The sequence below is a fragment of the Lampetra fluviatilis genome, chromosome 63, assembly GCF_964198595.1.
Source record: "Lampetra fluviatilis chromosome 63, kcLamFluv1.1, whole genome shotgun sequence".
In the NCBI taxonomy this organism is placed as follows: domain Eukaryota; kingdom Metazoa; phylum Chordata; class Hyperoartia; order Petromyzontiformes; family Petromyzontidae; genus Lampetra; species Lampetra fluviatilis.
Window position 1 is genome coordinate 612,150 of NC_136337.1, and position 18,128 is coordinate 630,277.

Sequence of the window (18,128 nt, forward strand, 5' to 3'; positions counted from 1 at the left end):
TCGTGGGCTCGATACCGACCCTCACCCTAACTCCTATGTATTTGGAGTATGCGTGTCTCTCCTCTCTCCCTGTGGTCGTGTGGATTTTTCTCCGGGCCCTCCGGTTTTTCCCTCCACATTTAAAATCCACGTCACCCGTTAAAGAGTATTTGACCGCTATACATTTCCACGTGATAAGCCACTTTGCCGAGCTGTCATTTGTGATAGCCAGATTTGCTTCTGAAAAACAGTTCCATAGCTCAGCGGGCCTTACCCTGGTAAAATAAAAATAGTTAAATATTTTCTTTAAGTGACATTACTCTGCGTAGGAAGCCACTGGAACTGTGTACTTTTAGAACCTCATTGAAAACGAATTTCTTTAGAACTGAATTTTGTGTTTAGTTTGTTGTCCTTCCGCACTTCCAATTAGCGCGGTTGGCTACGTACGGCGCGAAAGAAGTTCAACGTACATACGTGACGATGGTGATGATGTTGCTGGTGATGATGTTGATGGTGGTGGTGATGTTGAAGAGGTACCTGCATGACGAAGAAGTGGGGGATGTTGACGTTGATGGTGGTGGTGATGTTAATGATGTAACCGTCTGGAACGCTCTTCCTTCCGATTTTAGGAAGTCACTAGAGCTATATAGTTCAGTGGGGCCTTACCCTCGAACCGAGAGCCTTGAGCCACCAAACTCCATCTCTGCTTCGGGCGCCCAATGTGTCAGCCAGACCGCTGGCACGGTGGTGGCACAGTGGTGACCCTCGTGTGACCTCGCACCAAGAACAGCCCTGGGGGTTCGATTCCCGACCTCTTTGCCCGCCTTTTCTATCTGTTCCACCCCCTGTTCTCTGGGCTCCCTCCCACAGTCTCCGAAAGCGACCACACACGACACGTGACTGGCATTGGCCCCGAACACAACATCCCAATGCTGAAAAGAATTTAACCTGCAAATCGCTCAATCACGATCTCACACGAGACAAAGACAAAGATCCCCCGTATAGCCTGAACAGACTGTTGGGGCAAGTGTTGTTAGCGAGCACCTATGAAGGCCGGCATGGCACACGAGTGGGTCAGTGGCCAGCACCACGACCGGCTGCCTTTGTCTACCCAGTGGCGATGTTTACACACCGCACCAGGTACTCATTGTGAGACTGAGTCGACCTAGGGGAGGCCCAGGACCGGTTCAGATAATCGTGGCCGGTGGTGGTGGCCGCGGACCATCATGAGCCACCACCAACCACCACCACAATCATCGTCAGCCACCACCATCATCATCGTCAACCGCCACTGCCACCATCATCATGAGCCACCACCAACCACCACCATCATCGTCAGCCACCACTACCACCACCATCATCATCAGCCACCACCACCAGATAGACAGATGGTGGCAGACTTGTTGATGGCAGGGTGGCTCAGGAGATGGCTGTGACTGCCTTGCAACAGACCAACAGCGGTGGCCTTGACGCGGCCCTCGAGTTCATTTCCAAGATGGGCTACCAGGACGTGCAGGGGGAGCGCATCGTGGCTGCAGCGCAGTGTCGCATGAGGGCCCAGCAGCCGCAGACACCGCCACCGCAACCGCCGCAACCACTGCTACCATCACCACAACAACATCCACCGCTACAACTGCAGCTACAGCAACAACAACCACCGCGGCCGCAGCAGCTACACCACCACCACCATCAGACGTCTAAGTACCAAATCGCGAGCTACTCGCCGGTCGGCTCTACCGCACCCCCCCTGGCTTCTGTGAGCGTGGCCGCAGCCTCCTCATCCTCCTGCTGCTGCTCGCCAGGTCTCAGCCCTCTCACCCCTTGAGTCGTCAGTTTTCAGGGTCCAGAAGATGGGGTCACCTACGACCCCAGCGCTTTGCCCAGCCCCCAGTACCTGGCACGGCACACGCGTTTCGACAAGGGCGACCTGCCCTAAGCCTGCGACGTATGCGGAAAAAAGTTCAACTATTCCTTGTCGCTCAAGTTCAACAAGCTCAAGCGCACGAGCGAGAAGCCGTACACGTGCGACGAGTGCGGCAAGATGTTCTCGCGCTCGGCTAATGAGCACTTTTTCACTTGCGTGTTTAACTGTGTGTACCCATTATATTTTAAAGAGGGCAGTTCTCATTCTGTTGTGTATCCAACTACTGTCCCTCCCGGCCATATGAAGTGCCAAACTCAACTCTCCCACCGACCACGCTCATTATTTCTCGTCCGTACTTGATGCTACATCTGCGAGTGAAACAGCTCATAGCCACTTCTACACTCCATCATTGGATCATTTAAAACCCTATCTCTGACCCATTACTTCACCAGCTCTGCTTCCAAACTTAATTCTGCTCTTTAAAATGTCGCCATCTGCGAGCTGCTGCTATTCTTCCAAGGTTCGCCGCTCTTCATCAAATACTTGCGCAAACTATTAATTCTACTTTTCTTATTTCTGGGAGGTATTGAGCTTCACCCTGGTCCAAATGTAAAGAACTCGTATAATTCTGTAGATTTTTCTGGCAGGAAAGGTGTTGGTGTTCTCCACGTCAACATCAGAGGACTTGTGATAAAATTTAGCCAACTAAAACTAGAAGTTGCAAATCTGGACCCGGACATTTTTTGTCTTACGTGACTTTACCGAAATACCCAAAGAGTCAAGAGCCACATGGCTCACAGGGCTATAACTAATAAATAAACTTGAAAGTTAAACCACCATCATCGGCAGCCAAAACCACCACCACCATAATCATCGTCAGCCACCATCATCACTATCAGCCACCACGACCGTCATCACTATCAGCCACCATCATTACTATCAGCCACCACGACCATCATCATCAGCCACCATTATCATCAGACGCAGGGGCCTGGCAATCGAGACGATTTCCACAGAAGGCAATTAGAAGAAACAAAAATAAGCTTTATATTCTGGTGAAAAATATGAAGAAAAAGAGAGAATTTGGGATGAGGGCCGACGATTGTAAGACAGAGCAACAATAAGCATCTATACCTAAACAACTATACCTTTCTCTGGACAATTTAAGAAATTGCAGGGGAAACCAGATGCCCTAACTGCAGGGAATGGCCCGCGTGCTAGAGAGATGCGTTTGAAGGGACAGCGTATGCATTTGAGGGCAGAGGCTGCGCTGAGGCACGGACGATGCTGTGAATTAAACAGAGCCAGAAAGAGGGACAGTCTATGGGTCTCTGTGTGAGTCTATGGATCTCTGTGCGAGTCTATGGATCTCTGTGCGAGTCTATGGGTCTCTGTGTGAGTCTATGGGTCTCTGTGTGAGTCTATGAGTCTCTGTGTGAGTCTCTGTGTCTCTGTGTGAGTCTATGGGTCACTGTGCGAGTCTATGAGTCTCTGTGTGCGTATATGGGTCTCTGTGTGAGTCAATGTCTCTGTGTAAGTCTATGAGTCTCTGTGTGAGTCCATGGGTCACTGTGCGAGTCTATGGGTCTCTGTGTGAGTCTATGTGTCTCTGTGTGAGTCTATGAATCTCTGTGTGAGTCTATGGGTCTGTGTGAGTCTATGAGTCTCTGTGTGAGTCTCTGTGTCTCTGTGTGAGTCTATGGGTCACTGTGCGAGTCTATGAGTCTCTGTGTGAGTCTATGGGTCTCTGTGTTAGTCTATGGGTCACTCCCACCACCGTCATCAACAATAACCACCATCAATCGCCACTAAGTGGCGGTGACATCACCACGGCGCCTGTGCCAGGCCAGGTGCACTTTAAGGCCACGTGAAATGTTGAACACTCGCTGGCAGGAGGTCACCAGACAGACCCAGGTGCCATGGGTTGGCTGACTGAAATAACTGGTCGATGCATCACCTGTGCCCCCTACTGTGCCAACTCCATCACCACCACCATCATCACCACAACCACAGGATAATGAGACTTGATTCAACCTTCACGGGCTGCCTGTCTTCAACAACTAAACGAAGATCACGTGGACACAGAGACTCTGAGACAGACGGGGGGGAAATAGCTTTCACGCGGACTGCTGCTGCCGCTGTCGCTGAACCGTGCAGAGGCAGTGTGGCACCGCTATTGCAGTGGTGAATGGATTATAGAATCAGACTATTTATTGATCCTGGAGGAATGCGATTGGCTATCATGCTCTTTTGGGGTGGGTAAAATTGGAAGAACAACAAACAGTACGAAAACACGATTGGCAGTGCAAAGTACAAGAAAATTAAACCGATCACCCAAATACACACAAATACAACAACAACTAAACCTTCCCTATCCTACCAGGCAAAGCCCACCGATGCATTAACTTATTTTTCAGAAGTGACCTGGCCACCACAAAATGATAGCTCAACAAAAGTGGCACCATCATTTGGACATTCACGAGCACTCAAAATAATCAGAATCATCAAAATAATCTCAATGGATCTTTATAAATGTGGAGAAGGGGGGGGGGGGACCGGAGGACCCAGAAGAAAAAATCCACGCGACCATGGGGAGAGAAAGACAGAGACACACACCGCAAACTCCAAATACATTCAGCGCGTCAGGACACATCTCTTTCTCACTCACGGTCTGAGGTTTGCTGTACTGCCACACTGTGTTTACATTAAACAGAATATAAACATACGGTGGTTACGTGTTAGCTATGAAGACAAAGATCCCCCCCCCCGTCTCCCCTCATAGCCTTGGGGCAAGTGCCCCCAAACGGCCTGTGTTTCGCTTGGTGCAATGTCGTGGTCTGCAATGTATATACATATTTTTAAAATTTTGTAATTGGAGATTTAAACATCGTGTTTTTTGGGAGATGGTGTGCTTCACCACCAACCAGAGGTCGCAACCAGGTACCCGATACCCGTACCCTACCCGATACCCATACCCTACCCGTACCTGGCCGGGTACGGGTACCCGTTTGAGACCCTGGTGCGGCCGGGTACGGGTAAGGAATCAAAACCCGTTTGCGACCTCTGCCACCAACACTTTTTTTCATTCCTTAATGCTTTTAAAAGATACAAATTCATTTGTATTCGTCATTTGTTTGTCTCCGATGCGTTATGTCCGTCATGGAAACGTGCGTGTGGTTTTTAATTGGTGAAACCCGACCTTAAAGAGCTTATTAGCTCACAGGATACTTCAGAATAAACTGAAACTGTTGGAGAGCATCTATGAAGGCCGGGCACAGCACACGAGCGGATGGATGGCCAGCATCATGCCCGGCCACCTAAGTCTCGCCAGCACCGGGTACTCATTTATAGTGTAGTGTATAGTGTAGCGTATAGTAGTGTAGTGTATATTTTAGAGTATAGTAGCGTAGTGTATAGTCGTGTATAGTGTACAGTAGTGTATAATAGTGTATAGTGTATAATAGTGTATAGTAGTGTATAATGTATACTAGTGTATAGTGTATATTAGTGTAGTGTATAGTAGTGTATAGTGTATAGTAGTGTATAGTAGTGTATAGTGTATAGTAGTGTATAGTGTATATTAGTGTAGTGTACAGTAAGAGGAGGTCCGGGACCGGTTCAAATATCCACTGCCACTTTTGTTGGCCGTCAGCAGGAATCGAACCTTTGGGTCACTGTGGTTTGTAGCGCAGAGCGCGAGCTCACCACGACACAACGCGTGGCGATACACACAGACGCGCGTGCACAGTGTGTGCGTGTGACGACGCACATATATGGCGGGAGCCTCGTGGTTTGCGCGCTGCGCCACGAAGCCGGCGACCTAGGTTCGATTCATGCTCATGGCCAACACCGGTGACGATTGTCTGAACCGGTCCTTGGCCTCCCCTAAGTCGACTCAGCGTCAAATGAGAACCTGGTTATCGTGTGTAAACATCGCCACTGGGGAGACAAAGGTGGCCGGGCGTGGTGTTGGCCACCCACCCCCTCGTGTGCCGTGCCAGCCTTCATCGGTGCTCGCTAGCAGCGCTTGCCCCAACAGTCTGTTCAGGCTACACGGGGGATCTTTGTCTCTGTTTTTATATATAATACAGACTTTGAGATGGCATTCCTTAGCATTGCCAACGTCCACGCTGTCTTTGCGAGGCTGAAGAATAAAAAAGGGTGCTCTTAATCTGGATTAATTGAACCCAAACTATCTAAGCTGCCGCTGAGCCTGTCGCCAGCACTGAAACGGTGCATGAGTCTGCCACTCTTCGAGGAACGTGATAAATGTACGAACGTTCAAACGTACCGGCGAGGGAATGAATGGACAACTGAACAAACAAATGAGCACAGACGAATGCACGTGTGAATGAATTAAGAAATGCACGTGTGAATGAATGAAGAAATGCACGCGTGACTGAACAAACGAAAGACTCAATGAAAGAACAAGTCAATGCATGAAAGGTCAAAATAATAAATGAACAGCTCAATGAATGATCGAATCAACGCCTGAATGAAGGCCAGAGTGGTATCCGGCGTTCCCGATCTCGAGCGCTGCCCCTGGACCTCGGTCGTCCTCGCGCCCCGGGTGATGGCGCCACGCAAGCTGCTCGCCACCACCGCCGTGCCACACGAGGTCACTGCCCCACTTTGAGCTACTCCCTCTCCCCCCTCCCCCCTAGCTTCCCCCTCCCTCCCCTCTATCCCTCCACTCCTTCCCACCCCTCCCTCCGCTCTCCCGCGGCTCAAAACCCACGCGGACAATCCGACACCGTGCTCCGATCGATCGCCTCCGAGTGCGGTCGGGTCCTGCGTCGCCCGCGGCATCTGTAGAACGCCCCCCACCACCGCCCCCCCCACAACCCCCCCCAACCACCCCCCCCCCAACCACCGCCCCCCCCCACCACCGCCCCCTGCACCGCCAGCAAGTCTGTTTGGCATCGTCGGCGGGGTTTGCAGAGGCTCTGCGCTGAGCGCAAGTGGCAGGGCTCGGCCTCGTGGGTTTTTTTTGTCGCCGGTCGGCGGAGCGAAGCGGTCCGAGCAAATGACACGAGAGAGAGGGAGAGAGAGGGAGAGAGAGGGAGAGAGAGAGAGGGAGAGAGAGAGGGAGAGAGAGAGAGGGAGAGAGAGGGAGAGAGAGGGAGAGAGAGAGAGGGAGAGAGAGGGAGAGAGAGAGGGAGAGAGAAAAAGGTTACAGAAATTGGTGGGGGGCGAGGAGGAGGGTGGGGGGCTGGAGAGGAATTAAATAGAAGCCTACGCACGGCCCGGTGCTTTTTCTCCTAAACCGCTTCAAGATGTGTGGAAAAGCGCTCGCAATTAAACGCCCATTTAATCAAGGCCTTTGGGGGGAAGAGGGGGGGGGCAGCGGGAGGAATTAAGGAGGGAGATGAAGCGCGCGCGGGCATAAGTAGGAATGGTTCGTCAGCGGACAGAGGTTTTGTAATCGGGAGGGGGGGGGCGCCCACCCCGTGAACGTGTGGGGCGACCCGGCTATCTGGTGCCAATATCTTCGCGGCGGAGCTCAAACGGGAGGATGGCGGGGGTAGGGGGGATTCAATTATTCGTGGTTGGTGGAAAAAAGTTCATGGCAAATTGGAATCTTGCGTAACGACGCAGTGAGCCAAGTCAGAGAGGGAGCGAGGGAGTGAGGGAGCGAGCGAGCGACCCCGAGAGAGAGTGAGCCAGAGAGCCACAGCGAGTGAGCGAACCAGAGATCTACAGCGAGCGAGCGAGTGAGCCAGGGAGAAAGTGAGCCCGAAAGTCAGCGAGAGTGGGAGAGAGTGAGCGAGCGAGTGAGCGGGCAAGTTATGTAAATAGGTAGAGTTATTAGAGCAAAGCTCGAGTGGGTGTTAAGAGAGATCACGCAGGTGCCCGCAGTGGGTGTGTGTGTATATCTACAGAGTAGAACACCTCGTAACGACGGTAATTAGTTCCACGAATACCGGTCGTTTAGTGATTTGGTCGTTAAGCGAGGATAGGAAATTCACGTTAAAGGCTTAATTCGTTCCGACACCATCTAAAGTTACCCCTTTTTCACACAAAAAAATAGTTTTAAATATTTAAACAATGGATATCAATACATATATAATAAAAATATCAAACACACATAATATTAAAATAAACATGGTTAACCAATACATTTATATTTACCATACCTAACAGGGTAATGGTTGGTAAGCAAACACATTGGGCTCTATGGAGGCACTACACTACTATACACTACACTACTATACACTACACACTTCTATACACTACACACTACTATACACTTACACTACTATACACTACACTACTATACACTACACTATACACTACACTACTATACTATACACTACACATTGGCCTCTATGGAGGCCCGTTGTTTAGCGATTCGTTAACAGGGGCTCTCCTGTGCATATAAAACAATTCCAAATCACGCAGAGGAGGATCTTAGAGACGGTGACGGTGATCTTTGTTGTCAATCTGGGAGCGGAGCGCGTGGGCATCGAGCGCTGGAGGGAAGCCGTCTCGTTTTCCGGGTCCGGTAATAAATCTGGTGGCCACGGCGTTCCGCCAACGCGAATTTTCCCCGGCAAATTTTTTCCGCGCGCAACCGAGCGGCACCTTTTGATCTGCCAGGCACCAACCGACCGCCGATACACACACACACGACATGGGGCCCAGACACAACGGCCTGTTACGGCGGCAGCAGGCTGCAAATCGAGAGAAGGTCAAGTTTCCATTGAATACGTGTGCTGGTTTCACTGGTAATTGATTTAAAGCGCTGGCGGGGGGGTGTGTGTGTGTGGGTGGGGGGCCGGTATTTACGTATGAACAGTATCGCGTCGCACAAAGCCGTACCCCCCCCCCCCGCCCGCCTGCCAAGCTTCGCTGGGCCGCAGATGCCAGCTGCGCTTGCCATAAAGCGGGGGGGGGCATCTTAGCAGAGGTGAATGCGCGTACCTCGCACGCCACGCGCTCACAACCGAGAGGTACACGCTGCGGTATTATTTTACGCGCGTGCGCGTGTGTGTGCCGCATAAACAACTTTTGTTCGGCCGAATAGAAGGAGCTAAACGGGTGCAGCACGGGCTAGAGAAGAGATGGAGTGATGTGGTACAGGAGGACGTGGAGCTGAGTGGACTTGCCGACGACTGGTACCAGCGGTGTCAAGATCGGCCTCTGTGGAGGAGGCTCGTGAAGGACGCTACTGGGCAGTTGGAGGCAGTCGCCCTCCAACAACAACGGAGGGCGGAGGAACGACGCTCACAACAACGAGCGGAGAGCCGGGTGGCTAAAGCACAGCAAGTTAGCACATTAGGGGGCACAGGTGGTGCATGAGCCAGTCATTACAGTCAGTCGACCCGTGGCACCTGGGTCTGCCCCATGACCTCCTGCCAGCGAGCGTTCAATACTTCACGTGGCCTCAACGTTCACTTATTCTGGCACAAGCGTAATGTCACCGCCACTTAGTGGCGAATGGCGGTTATTATTGTTGTTGAGAGAAAAAAAAAACGAGGTGAATATTGGCTGCCCGCGGAAGCTAACTTACATTTTGAGATTTAGGTAATATTTTAAAATCACTGCAATGATGATACTTTACCTTTTTTTGGTCAAGCTACCGTTGGATGAAGCCCCCCACCACACCCCCCCCCCCCCCCATGATGTGTTGGTCACGGTGGTTTGCTTGACCATACTTCACCATGCTCGTTATCGAACAAGCGGGAATAGACGAGGGCGGGAAGGAGATCTAGGACCGGCTCGGAAATCGATCGTCGCGGGCGTCACAACCGCACCCGGGAATCGAGCTCGCACCGCCGGGTGAATTATTATAATCGCCACCGCTCCGCGATGCCGATAATTAGTGGAAGGGAACCGAAGCTGCCTCCGAGCGCGACGGCGTTTGGAGGCCCATCTCCACCACGGACGTCCTCTCTCTCGGGCGGGCCAACGCTCCCTCTCTTGGCCATCGCTCGAGTCGACTACCGTCCCTCCGAGCGACGTGCCCTGCCCACCGCCCACTCCGCTCTTCTTAACGGCCAACAACGACAACAAAAATTCGATGGCTCTGACGCTCCGCGTTGCGCTCGCCAATCCTCGCTTTCCTCTTTCCACCTCGCTGCTAATTCCAAGGACGCATCGTCCTTTCACGTTCTCGTTAGATTTTTTTTTTTAAACGACAGCAGCTTCTCGGATTCGCGTTTTTCACGGCGGGGCGGCAACGCCGTTCGCCGGCGCCACGATCAGGCCCCAACGTTGACGAATAAAACGTTCAAATACCCCGCCGCCCCCAAACGAGTTGGGAAAACAAACGGGAGCGGCGACAACAACGAGCGGGCGAGGAGGGTAGAAGGCAGAACGATCGCTCCATCGAGTCTCACGGCCGGGAGCCCGGCGATGGCGACGGCGCGAACACGCGCGAAAACGGAAAGGGGGGGGGGGACGCGCGTTCGTGGACGCGAGCCGCCGTGGGCGTCTTTGGAGGAGCCTTTGCGCCCACCGCAGCCGCCGTCATCGCCGTCGGCAAGCGGCGCCGCTGCCGAAGTGGGTCAAGTGCAGACGCGTGCAACAGAGCGGGGAGAGGAGGGGGGGGGGACGCCAGAGCTTCCTCCACCCCCCCCCACCCCCTCACCCCCTCACCCCACGTCTCGCGCTATTGGGTGGCGCGGGGGGGGGGGTCCCCGGTCGGTCAACGACGAGGAGGAGGAGTGGACGAACGCGTTGACCGTCACCCTCGGGCAGTGGCCGACGGTCCCCGCAGTGGCCGGGAGAGAGGGCAGCCCCACGGGAAGCCTCCGAGCCAAAAGGTGGCAGGAGGCAACGATGGCTCTTCAGCATCGATCATCATCGATCGTCTTCTACTTCTTCTTCTTGTTTATCTTCTTCATCTTCTGCTGCGTGGTTCTCTGCAGACTTAATGTCGCTGAGCAGCGCGACTGTCCGAGGTTTGTGTCCAGAGTTCTCTCGCTGGTTCAGGGGCCGCTGGCGTGAAGCTGCCAATGGCTTCTCCACCTCCACTGAACGAGCGCGAGGCGCACGAATTGACGAGGTGCAACGCTTCCGCCGCAGTCACGCGGCAGGCTGCCCTCTTGATCGCCCACTCACGGAAGAGACAAGCGCGGCGACCTTGCGATGATTCCTTGCAAGGGTGAAACCGGCACAGTCATCTCATCGTGCTGCCGCTGTTTACAGCGACACAATCTCGACTCCTTCGAGCCGGTGTCTAGAAACAAGGCTGCGCTCGCAGACTGTCATCTCCCTCGTGCTTTACTTCATTACCCGGCAACATTATCTAGTTTGTTCCACGAGGGTCCTGCATTGGGGCTTATATTCGAAGATGTTTTCTAAACTAATCTGTTTTTATTTTACCAAAGGGAAGGCCCACTGAGCTGCCATGCAGCTGTTTGTCAGGAGCCACGTGGCAATCACAAACGACAGCTCACCGGAGCGGCTTACCATGTTCAAAAATTATCGCAGCCGAATACTCTCAACGCGCGAGTCTGAAGAGGGGAAACACCGGAGGGCCCCGGAGCAAAACATCCACACGACCACGGGGAGAGAGACGCGCCGACCCCACGACCTCCTGCGTACGAGGCGAGCGAGGCTGACGTCATCTCCCCACCGTGGCGCCCCAATCCGTTGTCAGCCGATAGATGAGGGGTGTTCACACTAGCGGGAGGCAACCGGAGCACGCGGAGAAAAACCCATGCGCTCGATCCCCCGTACGGATGGAATCGGATGGCGATTAGTCCACTTCGCCGTGCCGCCTTCTGCCGGCGAGCCCGGGATGTTACGGCACCTCCTCGACGCCCACATGGTAGACGGGAGTGCGTCGATCCACCAACCCTCAAACGCTGCCTCGGCGGTGCCGGGGGTCACAGGCGCACGCCACCACCGCCGCCACCCGGGGCGACACAAACGCAGCGTGGCAGCGTCACGTGACACACGCAAGGCATGGTGGGAGGACAGGTCTCATGGTCACAATCCGGCCCACCCCTTTTCCGCCGAATAAATCACCCCCTTGGATTTTGACGCTCGCCAGTACGCGCTTTAGAACAAAAACATAACAGCGAACCGCAAATTAAGACGGGGCAAATCTTGTAAATCAACGCTGCGCTGCACCGCGTTTGACTTGTTGCCTTTTTTTTTAGCTTCTTGTCGTTTTTTTCGAGCTTCTTGTCACCCCGAATGACCCCTCCCCCCCCCATTGCTGAGATTTCCTCTCCATGGGCATTTAGAAGTTAGACGCCGACGTAAAGCAGTCAGGCTGACTGATGGTCCAGCGCTCACCGATTCACTCCAGCCGCTCGCTCGCTCGCCGCCACTTCCATGTCTACTGTTCCCGCGAACTTCGCCCCTCGGTTAACTCCACCATGCTGAGGCTTCGGCCTCGGCGCAGGCACTGGCCGTCGAGTCTCGTGCAAACAGTGTTCAACCGCCACGCTGCAGACCACAGCGGCACACTCACTCGCCACAGGTCTCTCTGTGCTTCCCCTTTAACCCCCGCACCACGTTGGAATTCCCTCGTCCCGTCACCGTCGCCTCTTTCAAAATTTGGGAAATCGTTGATGACCAACACGCGGGCGTCACACAGCTCGAACACGCGCGAGGAGGCGAGCGCAGACCTCAAGGACGATCACTTCGAGGGTGCTTTCAGATGCGCTTTCCGCGGCCGTCTGGAACGCCTCCTCCGTCCGATATTGGGAAGCCTCTGGGAGCTATGATGCACTTTTAAAGCATCCAGATTGACAAACTAATTTCTTTAGAACTGCTTTGTGTGTTTAGCTTTGTTGTCTTTCCCCCCCCCCCCCCGCGCCTCCGATTTGCGCGGTTGGCCACGTACGGTGAGAACCAAGTTCAACACACGTACGTACAGACCCGCGTTCCGCCCCCCCCCCCCATCACGTTTCACGTTACCAGCTGCGTCATTACGGGCGGTAACCATCTCGCGGTTCTCCCTGAACTATTTTTTCGGAGGACTTTCTATTTTGTCCACGACTTATGCGGGAGCGAGCACCCCCTCCCCCCCCCTGTAAATAATCACGGCACACCGATCGCCGTACGAGGAGCTGCTTAGCGGTCTTTTGTCGCCGTTATAACCTCCCAAAGAAGGCTTCTTCACAAGTATCCCCCACGTCTCCGTGCTTCCACCCCAATAGGAGTCACCCAACCCGCCCCCCCCCGCCCCGTCAAGCCTACAACACCTGGTATTCTCCCTCAGACGCACAAACCAGGCTTTTATGTCGTGTTTTTTTTTAATTCCCCACACGCGATCATATCGACGACACTAAGGAAATTTACAACTCTACCCACGATGCCTTGCTGCCCCTCAAGGGAGGGGTGGGGGAAGGGCAGCGGGGGCCGTGGGGCGGCAAATAAAATAATCGGGTCGGACGTCGCACGGACGTTGGATCACCGCTCGAGCCCATTTCAGAAATTGTGACGCGGCGATCCTCCACGCAAAACCACATCGGCCTCTCCCTCCTTCTCCCTCCTCCCTACCTCGTCGCCACTACGAGGCATGGGGGGGGGGCACATTTGAAACCGGGTGGGGGTAACGGCCTCCACGTGCCCCCAGACACCCACCCCCACCCATAGCTATGGACTCCCCCCACAATACTTACGGTGCGTGCTCGGAGCTGCCACGGTGTGGCTCGCTCCTAGAGTGGGCTCTTAAACGCAGGGTCGCGAGTTCACATCAGGTCAGGGTTGATTCACCCTCGATATCATCACTGTCATCAGGATGATCGTCGCCGTCATTGCTATAACCACCATCATCGGCAACACCATCATCATCATCTCTGTCATCGTCATCAACTTTGTTGACATTTCCATCATCGTCATTACCACCATCACGACCACCACCAGCGCAAACATCATGATGTCATCGTCGTCGTCGTCATTATTACCATCGTAATCATCATGACTCTCATTATCATCATATCCGTCATCACCATCACCACCATCAGTCATTCCTTCAGGGTCAATACAAAAATTAAGCGCCAATGACTGCATATGCAGTCAAAATATCGGCGTTTTTTTTCCAATCGAGTTTCTCGCCACCCTATGGTTGTGCGGATTGAAAGAAAAAAAAACACCGCCAGGACCGACGGAGGAAGGCATCTCGGAGGCGGTTCCCGCAATCTCTACACCTGCGTGCCGTTCTCTCAACGCACAACGGGGGGGGGCCGACGCTCCGCTCTGCGCGAGTTTTGAACGGCACCGCTCTCCATCCCGAGACGCGACGCCGATGGCGCAAACCGGAGCGTAAAGTGTGAAGTAAAAAAAAAGTTTAATCGTCTTAGAAAAAAGAAAAACTTCGCTCCAAAGCCAAAGCGCTCGCAGAGAACGCGAGCGACATGAACAACTAATTAGACGCAAGGGGTGCGCGCGCGCGCGCGCTGCCTGCGAACGTTACATCAGATGACGTATTTACTACGCGCCACGGTTTCGGCAACGCATTTGGTGGTAGCGGTGGTGGCGGCGGCGGCCTCCGCCCTTGTGAGGCAAGGTAAGCGAGGTCCCCCGGGCCGGGATAAATGAGTCAAAGATGTGGGGGGGAGGAGGGGGGGTGGTGACGGGTCCGGGGGGGTCGGGTCAGGTCGCGGGGGGGGGGGGGGTGTACAAATGAGCGTCAAACACCACAGGACGTAGGGGTGAGTCACGCGGGTCGAAGCCCACCGCGTCGTCGCGAAGAGAAACCCCGACGACGCCAGCACGCCGTGCCGCCTCCACCCCCCCAGCCCCCCGTGGACGGAGTGTACTTAGCAGCATGCGTCTATATTATTTATATTGTTGTTGTGCGAAAGGTCACATCGCTGGGCTGTCGTTTGTGACGGGGCGGGTCACTTCCGAGGAAGAAGCCAACAGCTCAGTGTGGGTTTTATAACTGGAAAAAAATATACAAATTGTCAGGCATTATTTGTCTATTTATTTTTTAAGGATTCGTTTACCCTGCCCATACTTTGCACTCCTATCGTGTTGTTGTTCTGTTTGTTGTTGTAGCGTTCTTGCACACCCCAAACGGACATCTGTGAACAAGAGCTTCATAGCCCATCGGATTCCTCCTGCGGTATAAATGCAGTTGCTGATTCTGGACATGCCGGTGTTAACTCTCTTAATGCAGCCATGATTCCTTGTAAAAGGTGTCTGTTTGATGTTTTAACATCTTAACCCCTCTCGAATCATCATCACGGTGGCTAGAAGATGTTAACTAACTCGCCTGGTATACATGAGCCATGGTTTAGATCGCGACCCTGATGCCTGCTGCTGTATATTTGGAATTTGCATGTCGCCCATGATCGTGTGGATTTGTCTCCTGGCCCTCCGGTTTTTCCTTCCACATTTAGAATCAACGTGCGATCAAGAGTATTTGGCTGCTAGACATTTCCACACGATGATAAGCCAATTTGCTGAGCTACCATTTGTGGCCAGGTTGCTTCTGAAAAAAGAGCCGTAAAGGTCAGTGGGCCTTAGCTTGTAAAATAGCAGTTTAGTTGTAGTTTACGTCACTGCTACAAATTATGGTCTCTGACTGCCATTCATTCCGTAACCAGACACGACCATGTGCTATCATTGTTAACGTTGTGCCCTGCCCCAAGCTCTTAGCATAAATCAAATCAACAATAATTATAATCAGGGTGAGCTGGAACAAAAAAATAAGTCCCACCCATCCGCTCCACCCCGACTCCCCTCCTCTCCCCCCTCCCGCCACGGAGAAACGACGGCCCGGCGGTGACGGTCCCTGGTCCTCGGTGCGGAGCGGAGCCTCGTCAAGAGCGAATTACGGGAATCACGATGAGCGTAGGAAGAGGCACGGAACGTCCGACGCTTACGCCCGGCCTGTAATTTGCGTGGTGGCGAGAATTACTTCTGGAACAAAGAGCCAGACAGCAGCTCAGTGGGCCCTTACGGTCAAATAAAAGTAGTTTAGTTCAATATATAGAGGACCGCAGAGCTTGGGCAATTGTTGGCACCGGCTTGCCGCGTGGCTGCTGCTGCCTTACCAGGCCGTGGGAGGTGGGGGGGCTGAGAGATTGGCCAACTGGTAGCTGAAGTCGCCCTCGAGTGACGAGTTAGTACGTTTGGCATTCACGTCGTTCTTGCCGCGAAGTGCCCTCGCTGGGGGTCGCTACGTTTCCCGGACGGACGCAGTCTGCCGGCAGGGCAAGACGATCGCCGCCGTGCGTCGTCCACGTTGGGACCCATTTGCCGTGCAATGTTTCGACACGTGGCCACGGTCATTTAACTTCGCTTCGAGCGACGTCGGCGTTCCGGTTGACACCGGCACCGCCGCAGCGATAACCAGGGTGGCCCCGGCGGGATGCGAGCAAAACGAACGTCCGCGGGACAAAGCGGCGCCGGTGCGGCCGGGCCAGCGACGCAACCCCTGCCTAGTTCCGAGGTGGGAACCCTGGGAAGGATCGGTGAACGTCAAGGAAGAGATGAAGAAGCCATGGCGGGAATAAACACGTGAGCGGCCGCGGTAGTTCGGTTTACATCCCCCGGTGCAAACGGAAGGACGCGAGCTAAAGGAGACGGTGCACCGTGGTGCAGACAGAATCAGAACCTTGAGACGGCAACGCACCTTGAATGGCAGAGAGGTACACGAACGGGTCTTCGTCGTCCACGCTGGCCAGGAACACCTGCAGAGCAACGGCACGGCGTACATAGGCGTGTTGAGATGCTCTCGCACCGTGACGTGGCCAACCGCGAGGTGACGGGGTGGAAGGACAAACTGAACACAAAAATCCGTTCTAAAGAAATTAGTTTTTCTCAGTACTCAGCTCCAGTGGCTTCCTACGCAGAGTAATGTCACTTAAACAAAAGAGAAACTATTTTGTATTCTACCAGGCAAGGCCCCGCTGAGCCATGCAGCACCTGGCCACAAATGACAGCCCGACAAAAGTTCCTGATCACGTGGAAATTTACAGCAGAAGCCAAATACTCGAAACGTACAATTCTTAATGTGGAGGGACAACCCGGAGGGACAAACCGGATGAAAAATCCACGCGGCCACGGAGAGAAAGAGAGAGACTAACGGCACAATGTAAGGACGTGTGTTGAACTTCTCTCGCACCGTACGTGCGGAGAGAAGTACAACAAACTAAACGCAAAAAGCAGTTTTAAAGAAACGAGCCTGTCAATCTAGATGACGATTTGGAAGTGCACGGCTTTAGTGGCTTCCTAATATCGGAAGGAAGAGCATTCCAGACGGCAGAAGAAGCGCAGGGGGTAGGCATCACAGAAAACGCGAGGATCATCGTCAACATCGTCATATCACTGGGAATGCGTGTGGTTATTCTGATTATTGTTATTATTCCGCTTGTTCGTCCAGGGAAAGCCTCGCCGATTTTCTTAAAAACTTTTTAACAGAGGGTCCTGCCAAGTTGTCGCAGTAGGGTGGGAAGGGCAGGGGGGTGGGGCAGGGGCAATTGGTTATTGCCGCGCGGAATCCCAATCGAGTAACCTGCCGAGTGATTTTTCTAATTTGGCAAAGTTGGACCGCGGCGCCCTGCACGCAGCGAAAGACGTCGCGGGGATCCAGCAAACGTCCGTTCCGAAAGCAAAGCGGCCGGCGCGTGGCATTCGTGCGGCTGACGACGAAGACAACCGCAGGATTAACCGGGACGGCCGCTACATTCCGAACTCAGCGAGAACACGCGGTGGACGCGCTCCCGCCAGGGCCTCCTCGCCACCCCCGCCCCCTCCCAAGGGGCCTTCCCCCGCTCGGAGGGGCCGCGCAAATAATCGCAAACAACGGCGGCGGTAAATCAGTTCGGGGGGGGGGGGGGGGTCCCTCGTAAGCCGACACCGGCCGCCACGTGACCCGTGGCAGCCACGGGAAGGCCTCAGAAGAAAAAAAAACCCCACGTTGGCATTTGTTTGATTTGACGGATGGCCGGGCCGGGCCGGGTGGGGCGGGCGGGCGGAGAGAGGGACGCAGCTGGCGCGCGTTTCGCGCCCCGTCGCACACCTCGAGGATCTTGTCCTGCTCCTCGACGGCGTCGGCGCGGCGCTGCTCGACCAGCCCGGTGAGGGTGCGCAACGCGGCCGCCCTCACCGGCACCTCGGGGTCGTAGGTCGCCTCCAACATGTCCTGCACGGTCACCGGGGAGGCGGCCGGGCGGTGACCCCGCGGTGGTGAGGGCCGCCCCTGGGTGGGCGGGGTCAGGGGAGACACGGTCAGTCCGCGTGGGTTACACATCCGCGTCGACACCACCATCGCCGCCACCGCTGATGATGATTACCGTGATGTTTGTTTACCCAGCAAAGGCTTGCTCACGAGTCTCCAAGACTGCGAAGTTTTCGCGGTAGCAGGCAA

General features: G+C 54.1%; 1 protein-coding gene across 3 annotated transcripts in view; it reads right to left on the reverse strand.

The window, feature by feature from the left end:
* The window catches only part of TANGO6 (transport and golgi organization 6 homolog), a 229,088-nt gene that overhangs the window by 135,442 nt on the left and 75,518 nt on the right, over positions 1–18,128 (reverse strand). For all 3 annotated transcript variants that reach the window (XM_078881923.1, XM_078881921.1, XM_078881922.1), the window contains exons 16-17: positions 17,781–17,960; positions 16,392–16,449 (exon numbers count right to left, since the gene is read on the reverse strand). In XM_078881923.1, the coding sequence (XP_078738049.1) occupies positions 16,392–16,449; positions 17,781–17,960 (238 nt within the window). The remainder of the gene's footprint in view (positions 1–16,391; positions 16,450–17,780; positions 17,961–18,128) is intronic.